Source organism: Etheostoma spectabile, chromosome 21 (assembly GCF_008692095.1).
Source record: "Etheostoma spectabile isolate EspeVRDwgs_2016 chromosome 21, UIUC_Espe_1.0, whole genome shotgun sequence".
NCBI classification, from domain to species: Eukaryota; Metazoa; Chordata; class Actinopteri; order Perciformes; family Percidae; genus Etheostoma; species Etheostoma spectabile.
The window spans coordinates 17,806,583-17,818,400 of record NC_045753.1 but is presented as its reverse complement, the minus strand read 5'-3'; the positions used below and the strand labels follow the sequence as shown (position 1 = coordinate 17,818,400).

The 11,818-nt window shown below is 39.0% G+C and overlaps 1 protein-coding gene across 2 annotated transcripts in view; it reads right to left on the bottom strand.

Annotated features, from left to right (window-relative positions):
- Positions 1–10,345, bottom strand: part of LOC116671113 (zinc finger protein 385C) — a 72,946-nt gene extending 62,601 nt beyond the window's left edge. For both annotated transcript variants that reach the window (XM_032502072.1, XM_032502074.1), the window contains exon 1: positions 10,207–10,345. In XM_032502072.1, the coding sequence (XP_032357963.1) occupies positions 10,207–10,243 (37 nt within the window). In that variant the 5' untranslated portion in view covers positions 10,244–10,345. The remainder of the gene's footprint in view (positions 1–10,206) is intronic.
- Positions 10,346–11,818: the final 1,473 nt, after the last annotated feature.

The window sequence follows — 11,818 nt, the reverse complement described above, 5'->3', positions numbered from 1 at the left end:
CCACTGCTAAGGAGAGGCAACAAGCAGAAGAGATTTTTGTTTGGGCCAAGAAACACAAGGAATGGATATTAGACCAGTGGAAATCTGTGCTTTTGTCTGAGTCCAAATTTGAAATTTTTGGTTCCAACCACCGTATCTTGTGCAAAGCAGAAAAGGTTACCGGATGGATTCTATGTGCCTGGTTCCCACCGTCAAGTATGGAGGAGGAGGTGTGATGGTGTGGGGGTGCTTTGCTGCTGACACTGTCCAAATTGAAGGCATACTGAACCAGCATGGCTACAACAGCATTCTGCAGCGGCATGCCATTCCATCCGGTTTGCGTTTAGTTGGACCATCATTTATTTTTCTACAGGACAATGACCCCAAACACACCTCCAGGCTTTGTAATGGCTATTTGACCAAGAAGGAGAGTGATGCGCCAGATGACCTGGCCTCCACAGTCACATGACCTGAACCCAATCGATATGGTTTGGAGTGAGCTGGAACGCAGAGTGAAGGCAAAAGGGCCAACAAGTGCTGAGCATCTCTGGGAACTCCTTCAAGACTGTTGGGAAACCATTTCAGGTGACTACCTCTTGAAGCACATCAAGAGAATGCCCAAAGTGTGCAAAGTAGTAATCAGTAATCATAGTTTTGATGCCTTCAGTATTTACATCTACAATGTAAATAGTCATGAAAATAAAGGAAACGCATTGAATGAGAAGGTGTAACCAAACTTTTGGCCTGTACTGGACATTGAACTGTTGACGGCGCGCATCCATGGCGAGCCGGAAAAAGGACCCTGGACACTTGGCGCAGCATTTGCTGCGCATGTGATTGGTCTCTTGTCTTGTGTCTAAGTGTGTGTGTGTGTGTGTGTCTGTTTCTGTATGTGTTTGTGTGTGTCTGTTTCTGCATTTGTTGTTTTGTCTCCCTCCCTCCCAGCTTTCCTCTCTGTTTCTTGGCTCTGGGACGTGTTCCATGTCTTGGTGTGTTGTTTGTAATGGTTTGTTTTGTTAATTTTTGAGTATAAAAGAAAATTTAAAAAATTGAAGTGCCTTCGGTATTTTAAATCAAGTAGCTTGTGTATAATGTGATGTGTCAGTTTAAAAGTAGTCTACAGCTGTTCACAACTTGTTTTTTGCTATTGAAGATTTAAAGAGAGGAATTGGTGCTTAACAAGAGCAATTTATCTCATTTTGCAAATAAAAATTCTTGTTGGGAAAGTCATGTACTCACTAATTTAAATAAATTAACTTAAATCATTGTGAAGAGTTCCAGTGCCTTCCAAACCCAGTGGCAGGAGACATCAGTAATGCTACTGCTTCCAATGTGTAGGAAAATATCCATGTGTTATTTTGTTGATTCTAAGCTACCTGCATTAGTAATTATCCAGTGAGAATTTTGTTTAAATTACTTTTCACCTCAATGATAATTACTGAAGCATCTAATCACATGGTGAAGAAATTCAATGATGTGTTATTTCTGGAGCAAATCATCCCAATGTTGACAGATGACTCCAGATAAGATCACTGCTCGTTCCCGCTCCCGCTCCCCTAATCATTCTTCCTCCAAGTTCTTATCTGTGTTGACTCGTATTGGAAACCTGACAGGCTAAATTAGATTGACTTTTAATTAGTTGCACTCCCCAGGTAAAATGGGTTTAATTGCCTGAATTATCTCACTGTTGTTTGGGAAAGGAGAAACACTGAATAGTGTTTTTAACAAATGAATCAGTTTGAATTGATTTCTTATCAGCCTCTAACATAGTGTAATAAAAAGCAGTTAATGCTGACTAGCATTACCTGAAATTGTCCACTATATTAAAACAGTACACTATGTTATATCATATCAACACAAAAGGTGATATGTCAATGTTGTGTTTGTAATTCGTTCTCTGCTACCCCAAAAATATATTTTATTGCAGGTTTAATATCTTCACTTTAAACAATCCCCACTTGCTTTCAATTAGACTCAACTTTCACCATCATTGAGACTCAACATCATGGATACACACCTAAATCTAAATCATGTGTCATTTAAACAAAAAGGGCATTTTTTGTGTGTATATTTACAATATTTGCCTCTGAACTTGCCCCTGTTTCATCTGCATCACTGGTCCCACTGAGCCCAATATGAGATACATAAGATATCTTAAAAATAAAAACGTTTTCATAAATTAACCCAAACTAATGACCCAAATTGGACTTTGACTGGATAGATATCAGGATATAAAAACGTATAAAACCTTTGGTAGTAAAATAGCCGTATTGCAAATACTAAAAGCAAGTCTTGAAATGGATGGTTGCACAACACTGAACAAAAACATATTTTTGCAGAATGAGACAATATGGAGCTCTCTGCAGCTGTTACCCCGAGGACCCTGAAGTGTTCCTCTATCACCTGATTAAATGCTCCACGGGAAATGGAGTAGCAGGTAGAAAGGAAATGGTAACTGTAACAATAAATTATAATCAGGACAGTTTACAACAATGCATTATCATAGTGGACATGAGAGTTATATTGTTGAGATTACCGATGATCATAACTTGTTAGTGGAGATCACCCTCAGCTCCCTTGGTTCAGTCATAACTGAAACAGACGGCACTAGATGAGCAGCAGATCCTGCTTTAATGGCTCCTTCAATTAACGACCATTTAATTTGGCCTGCTTGACTGGTCTTTTGTGTTCAGTGGTAATGACCATTAGAGAGAATGTGACACACCATTTAATGGATGAACAAAGAGCAAAATAACTGCAGAATGAGAGACTGCATGACAAATCAGACGCGAAGCAAAGCTATTTGATCCGAGTAAATATGAGAATGAAATGGTTTTAAAATGGACAGGGTAATGCTTTTAGACAGAAATCTGGCTTCCAATGTGGTCAGCTGTACTGTGTGACTTGCATTTACTGTAGATTTACTGTTGGGGTTTCTGCTATAGGTCGTGGCATGACAACTGTTTTCTCACTATGTCTGTAGGATGTTTAAAAAATATACACACACAAACACACACACACACACACACACACACACACACACACACACCCAGTGCATCTCACTGTCTTTGTGTGGACCCATCATTTACATGATGCATTCCCTTGCCCCTTACCCTAAAATTAACCATCACAACTAAATGCCTATCCTTAACCCTTACCCTCACCCACACCTTAACCATAACCTAATTCTAACCCTAATCCAAAACCAAGTCTTCACCCTCAAACAGCCCTTTAAAGTTGTAGGGTCCAGCATTTTGGCCCTACAAAGCTGTGCGGACCCCACATACATACTGTATTCCTGGTTTTTGGACCCCACAAACATAGTTAAATGAGAACACACTCACGCATAAGGTGTTTCAACATATATTGAATGATGTATTGAGCCTTTAAATCGGGTTAGAGAATAAATCAGTAACTACTTTAATAATCAATCAGCTGTTTCAATCATCCTTTATTTCACATTTCTCTGAACTGTGAATATTGCTTTTATTTTAGTCTTCACTGACAGTAGTGAAAACCTTTTGGTTTTGTCTGTCTGACAATACCAACACTATTACACACAAATTAGGATGCTAGTTTTTCATTATTTATTGCATTTATAACCAACAATCAATATTCAGAAAGAGCAAATAACCACACATCAGAGTTCACTGTGTTTGATATTACAACAGAGTCAAAGCTATTTGCGTTTCTTGCATTTTGCAAAACACTCCATGAAAAATGAATACTTTTTTCAGTGCTAACATTTAAAGGTGTCAATAAATTTCTATACCTGATCCCCTTTCTATTTTCCACACTTCTTCTGCAGAATACTTTAGGTGTTTCACACGCACACGACACGCGCACACCACACGCCCACACACACACACACACACACACACACACACACACACACACACACACACACACAGTTGAATCTGTACTTGCAATGCAGCCACAGGGGAATGGAGAGGTAATGGACCGTAAAAAATCCAACTTCCCACATACCCCCTCAAGGTGCCTGCCCATCTCTCTGTCCATATGATGGGGATTCAGAAAGCAACTATCCATCAGGGTTGCTATGTTACAGACATCAAGGAGCCAGAATGGTAAGTGTTAATGCAGTAAATGTAGGTAAATTGTGATAATATTTTGGGTGTTGCTAACTTAACTGCCAGTATTTTTGAAAAATATTCTGAGTTAGAGAAATTAAGAGAGTATCTGTGCCATACTGTACTAGTGTTTACTTTCGCACCTTGTGCGTTGCCATTACATGACATGATGACAGACAGCCCTTCTTTTTTTTTTTACACAGAACAGTGTGTGTGAGTAAAAGGAGAGACCTTGTCGGTATGTGTTAAGTTTGTGCCTTGTAAGGATCAACAGTCCAGCATCTTATAAAAACATTTATATGTTGTGTGGCTTCAAACAGGGAAGCTGATGATTCAACCTCAGGGAAGAAGATTCATGCAGTCAATGTAGTGATATATGAGTTATGAAAACTTAACCAAACATTTAACTTAGTCTTATAGACAGAAAGCCTGTCTCTCTACACTTTTAAGTTTATTACAGCACAGTATTGATCTGCTTGTGTTGTCATTACATGTCTTCTATTGATCTATTGTGGCCATTTTGATATTCTTGCAGCACCTTGAAGGATTGTTTTTCCATTCCTTGGCTCCAGCTGACAGACATTTGTTAGGGAGGGGGGGGTCAGTAGAGTCGGGGAGGTGGCTTTACTTCTGAGCAGCCAAATAAAGATCATAGTTATCAGTCCAGAGGCAGGTTTAAGCTGCCACTGTGTGAAGGAGAATGCCATCTGACTTGTAATCACACAACCCAAGAGCCATTACATCTTTGATGGGAGACATAAGCAGAAATCCATTTTGGTGTGTCTGAGTGAGGCAGGGGTAGAAGCATTCTGTTGTGGGTCTGTTGTGATAAGGTGTTTGCTGCACATTTAATGGTGGAAGCCTCCTCTGAGGGTGACCATGAGTTGTAATTTCAATGTCCATTGCAAATTATCACTGATGCTTGATCTTCTTTTGCCAGATTAGCCATACAGAATGAAGACAGATTGGTTGTCTTAAGTGTCACTTTTCACATTGGACATTTGCAGAGGAAATAAAATCCTACAATAGAAGCAGAAAATGGCTGCTATGGAGCACTCTGGTGAATGTGACACCACAGTACTCTGGTTTTATCTGTCTTGATCACATGCACCTCACTTGTATTTTCTATCATTCTCCTCTATGTACTGTATGTAAATATGTAAATATATTATTATAATTATTTTACATATCAGTTTTTTTCCCTCTGTTGTATTATAATTTTAATTGGGTTTTAGACTGTTGATTGGGAAGACATCACCTTGCGCTCTGGAAAATTGCAGTGGTGATTTTTATGGTTTTCTAAAGATTCCCAGAAAATAATCAAAACATTCTTCATTAAAGAAAAACAACCTTATTCGCATCCCTTCTGTTCAAAAGCAAAGGCATAATGCAACATGTCCAATACAATTTTATTTTTTGTTAACCTTGCTGAAAATATAGTGCCTTTAAAAAGCTAATTTGATAACAATGGGAATCAACCAGGTTTCTTAAGTCTTAGCTGAGAAATAAACATATAATCCTTCACTTTAGGCAAAACAGTAAGTCAGTAAAACATAAATCAGGCTTCCACTTGAAAATTATGTTGAATGAGTATTAATGAAGATTTATTGTATTGAAATTAGGGAAATGACGGAGGTTACCATGCTGAGGGTATCCTGTTGGTAGACGGCCCTGACTGATTTAAGACCTGTGGTCCTAGACACCACAGAGCAGGCGGTACACTCCATACGCACCTTTAACCTGCTGTAAGCTACAGTCTATCTGTAGAAAAGCAATTTACTGCAAGGAGGTAAATACCTCAAACATGATGAAGTATTTATAATGCACTACTGCTCTTCCAACTTTGCCCTGAATGCTAGCTCAGCCTCTGGGAAACCCTCTGGTCAGACAGTAAAAATCACCTAAGACTGAGCTTGTTTTAATGTTAAACATATTTTCTAAAAGAGACCTGCAGCTGCATCCTTGCAGGGTGTCATGTAAGACTGGGAGAAAAGCCTTATTAACAGTTATTTGTATTAAAGTATTGCATGAGTATTTCTAAGATAATGAAATTGATGACTTTTACATAATTATTAGTTATGCCAAGAAAAGTGTTCAACAAGCGTTCAAGAACGTGAATATGAGATTTCAGTGTGATATTGAATTTTTGCTTTGAAAAAAAGTGGTATTAACCCTCTGAGGACACTGGCGCCTACAATTGATTTTTGACAAAAGTTTAACTTTGATAAACTCGTGTCAAGCACCAAAACAATTTGTACAACACAACGTAACTTAAGGTTTGTTTTCAAAAGAGACTTGAGAACTTTAAAAAAAGGTGACATCAACGTTTTAGCTTTGGCGCCAAACTATCTCTTTACACATTGCTCTAGAAAAATGTGAGGATCACTATACGGAAAGCTGACTTTGTTCTGAACATTTTGATATAAAACACATTTATGCAAATACCATAAAAAGGTGAATTTAAGAGGATGTATTGTATAATATTCCAAACATGTCATTCCTAAAAAGACTTTGGTGTCCTTTTTAATCTAATAAACTCTTTAGTACATAATGGTATTACGATATAGGAAAATGTTTCCAGTTAGCATACAATAATGATTGTTGTTTCTACATATTTATATTTTTCTAATGCGGTTTCAGTATGTGTTAATGGTAGTGTTATTGTCCTGATTTAATTTCATTTTACCATGCCAACTATACCCAGAGGCTCTTCAATTAAAGGAAATGTGTCTGCGCCAATAATGCATTGGTCAAACTTTTACACTTTCCGTGGAATATACTAACAAACACTTAGCAATAGTATTTAGGAGTGTCAATGAGATATACCCTTAGTGTAAACAGAAACAACACAGCTCTTGGTAATTAAATAAGAATTAGAAGAATATTTGCTATGTCATGCTGATGACAAAACCTATACTAAAATATTCTGCCCACAAGACAAAAAAAATGTTTTATGGCTGATTGTTCAATCCCTGGTGGACTTGATCAGCAGGAGCCATGAGTCCATTGACAGCAAAAGGCTGGAGCTCAAGCTGCTCCGGTCCCAATTTCGTTCCACGTGATTATTCCCAATTTCACAGCCGATGGTTTTTACTGAGACAGGCGGCAGCGGCTAAATGCCAAACTAGAGAGGAGACCGCTCTGAAGTGGGAGAGAAAGAGAAAAGAAGATAGGCTGGCCATTCAACTTCATCACCAGTGTTTGGGATAGAAGAAGTAATCAGTGAATGTGACCTATTGCCATGTGCATGATAGTGAGGATTGTGAGGCGCTGCTAGATCTTGGGTGTGACCGTACAAACCTGGCTTAACGTGAAGGTAAACGCAGGCTCTGCAGGTAGAAACTAGGGTAAAGCCACACATCCACAACTGCTGTCTTTATATCTTTATAGATCATTATTGTCATTTCTCAAACCATTCCAGAAAGATAGCTGAAGACAGCTGGAGTGACCTGTCCTCCCATCATATCTCAGAGATTACAACTGTGCACTGTAGGTTATATTGAGTCGATCCCACATACACCGTCCTGCAGCTGAATATAATCACGAGCGCACTGTTTCCACAGCTGAAAACAGTCCCCGACAAATACACAATTTACTCCTGTAAAAAAAACTCCAGCGTCAAGCTGTTTACGGAAATCATTTGGCCTTTTTTCTTTCAAATATTTCTGACCCGTTTGTAAAAAACAAGAGTATAAATGCCAAATACAGTTTGGAGAAGTCATGCACACATAACACTGCAACTGAACTTATCTAGGAATCATAGAGGTCCAAAAAGATATTCAGTTTACCATCACATCACACAAAGAACAGTAGAAAATTGAGAAGCTGCACATTAGGGGACATCTGGTTCTTTGTACTTGTAAGATGACAAATGATTAATCGATTAATTTGATTATCAAAATAGTTGCCCATTCATTTTCTGTTGAATTGATTTATTAAATAATTCGCTACTGACGTGAGAGCACATTTGCAAATCACTTTTATAAAATGAGCCACTGAACCAACACAGTAAGCTTTGGGCAGGGGACTAGTAAGACAGGTAATTTACATATACATATATACATACATACAGTATATATATATATGGCATATTTCTATATAGGCAGCGCTTGTCCACCAGTGCTCCCTATAACAGCCTTTAAGAATATTTCTTGGTCCACAAAGCACTGGATGGCCTTTCACCACAATTTGTTGTACCCACTTTAAAAGCTATGAACTAACCGAACCTCTCAGATCTTTTGGCAGTGGTCTGGTGAAACTAAAGTTTTTATTGCTCCTCACTGAAATTGCCTTTTTGAGGACTTGATGTGCTCAGACTGTCACTTCTTTTAAAGGCAACCCAATTATCTGCAGTATTGCCTCTCAAATACACTGCAGTGTCATCAGTCTGTTTCCTTAACATTTTTAATGTAACACGTATTTAAACTAAGTCCCAGTGAGTTCATCTTATATATGAAATATGAAATATAAAAGTCAGCTTAGCCTTTCTTTAGGAAGATCATTTTGTGAATTTAAGTCGTCATGCTGCTTAGAGAGTGCGTCTGTCCCAGCAGTGTACACACCTCAGAGCCCGACATAATCGCACAAGGTACGACAAAAACACGACCAACTCTCCCAGCCGCACACAGGAGTGCTAGTGAAAATTACAGCATCACTCTGGAGAGTGGGCAGTAGGAGGCGCGGGATTTGATGAATCAAGGACCTTTTGTTCACAGCAAAAATGACTGCTTGCATGCACTTGGGAATAACATCTCTTCAGCGATGCATGCGGCGGTGCTTGGCAGGCAGGCGGGCATCATTTGGAGTAATTTGGGTTTGAAGCTGACGCAGAAAGGGACGGAAGAGCGCAAGGTCATTTAAAGAGGATGCAGAAGATGATGATGTGGCCGGTGCTGGGTGTTTGAGTGGGTCTACTCTGCTTGAATTGTGTAGCAGCTGAGTAAGCCATGGAAACACTCGCGAAAAAATGACACTGTGAGACACACAGGAAGAAGCACAACTGAAATATGACAAGCAAGGCTGACGCATAAGGTGTTTCAACATATATTGAATGATGTATTGAGCCTTTAAATCAGGTTAGAGAATAAATCAGTAACTACTTTACAAATCAATCAGCTGTTTCAATCATCCTTTATTTCACATTTCTCTGAACTGTGAATATTTGCTGTTTATTTTAGTCTTCACTGACAGTAGTGAACACCTTTTGGTTTTGTCTGTCTGACAATACCAACACTATTAACACACAAATTAGGATGCTAGTTTTTCATTATTTTCTTGCATTTTACAGACCAAACGATCAATATTCAGACAGAGCAAATAACCACACATCAGAGTTCACTCTGTTTCTTCTTGGCATGATATTACAATAGAGTCAAAGCTATTTGCGTTTCTTGCATTTTGCAAAACACTCCATGAAAAATGAATACTTTTTTCAGCGCTGACATTTGAAGTTGTCAATACATTTCTATACCTGATCCCCCTTCTATTTTCCAACTTCTTCTGCAGAATACTTTAGGTGTTTCTTACACACACACACACACACACACACACACACACACAGTGTGTGAAAATGTGTCAGACATGACTGACTGTGCAGAGCCAACAGATCCATTAAGTCAAATGGTTTAAATAATAACTCCATTTATTAACCTCTTAATAACATTTATCTACGGGAAAACACAGCTGTCAAGACATCACTATACCATAAACAATGATTAAAAAAACAAACAATATTAGAATAACTTCATGCTTGCGCCTCCGAAACCCTTAGAGAGTAAACTATTTTGAACAAACGTGCCCGGAAACTAAAATTAAAAAGGCCAAATTTTTGCATCCCGGCACTAGGTTCCTCAGACAAAGTTTCTTTCAAGATCTTCAGTATAACTACTTTTGTTTAGCTGTAGTAGTATTTTAACACAAGTATACGCATTTTGAGTAAATATCATATTGATGGTTTGTGACAGCTTTAGCCAAAATTACTGCATTCACCCCATTAGAAAGAGAGCTATTCTAGAATTATTTGTAAAAACATTTAGTCGACACACAAGAGCAGTCTACGAGTGTCCTAAACGACTCACAAACAGAGAAACCGCTTCGACATGTAGGCCTAGTCTACGAATTAAACTCGTTTTCCTACCTGACCGTTGCACGGCTCCTCCGTTGTTGCTGTCCATTTCCAGTAGTCACAGATTACAGCGCGAGCTCAGCTGCAGGCGTTTCTGTCCCGCGAGCGAGTCAAGAAAACGTGCGCGCGCTGCGTTTTGCACTGCCGCCTGCGCGACTGATACCAAATCGTTGCGCGCGAGGATGTGTGAGAGAGAGAGAGAGAGAGAGAGAGAGAGAGAGAGAGAGAGAGAGAGAGAGAGAGAGAGAGAGAGAGTACCAAATGTAAAATGTAAAAAAAAAATCAATTTGCTTACACTAACATGACTAACTTAAAAGCCAAACAAATGTGGCTGCGGTTAAGTCACAGACAGCAATGATGTGAATGTGAATGTAGAGGGTAAGGCGGTAGCTATTTCCATGTTTTTTCCCCCAGTAAATTTCAATTCACACTCAGTATGAAACATGGATTTAGTGTTTTTGTGTCCTTCTAAATGAGTGAATGAATTACATCCTCCCCGTAGGAGAGCCTGACATAGGCTACTGGGTTTTTGAGGCCAATACAAATATTGTTATTCAAAGATATGAACACATATATATATAACATGCATAAACACACATTTTTGATGAAGATACATTAAATGTGTGTGTGGGGAATTAACTTGTCAGTGCTCTCTTATCAATAAATGTGTTACTATTTAATGTTTTCTGTTTCTAAACTACCTGAATGATGAAAACATTAAGTACATTAAACATTTCTGTATTGCAATTTCTTGTTACTGTACCTATGGTCGGGTGGTGTTGTAGATTGCCATCATCAGGGTTATTTTCTCTCTTCCTCCATAGCCGCAGATGACGATATAAACAGGCTGAATAGTGAACTACTCCCCATGATGAGTAAACTGGTCTGGTTCTAAAGGTTAGACCTCAGTCTTAAGAAAACATATTGTTTCTAGTATTTGCTCATTTTGTCCAGTGAAAGTACTCTTTGCATGACCTCACTTAAAGTCTTTGTAAAACACCTACTGGCATTTTTACCGCTTTGAAACAACGCAAATGCATATCCCTAAATATATTGCAAATCCCTACCACAAAAGATGAGAGCTACAGTAAGATGAATTAGTTGAGGGTTCAAAGGAAAATGTTATACCACTCAGACATGTCAAATCCTCTCCACCTTCGGTTTCTGTTTGTTGTGCTGGGGTGACCTCTCACCAGCCATAACTCCCCAATCCCACCCCTTTAAAAGTCCTCATTAACATTGTTGGGTTTTGTTCAAAAGCAGATGGCTGCAGATGAACTCGGGAGTACAGCGGCTCAGGCACATGCTAGAATTTGCTTCGGCCAACCTGGTGGTGTGTCTGGGTCAGCTGTCAGCTGGACGATGATGGATGCTTGGTGGAAACATACTTGGAGTTTGAGCTATGTCCTTCTCACCACAGTCCTTTGGCACCCTGCTTGACCCCGCCACAAGGCAGCTGCCCTAAAAATAAAGGTGCACATGTGCTTGTGTGCACATACAAGCAGAGACAAGGGTGTAAGATATCACAGCTCATCAAGTGATGTCTCTGGTTGTGGATACAACATAAAACAACACATATGCAGATACACACTAGGTAAGCTGAAACTGGATGCTCCCACAATAG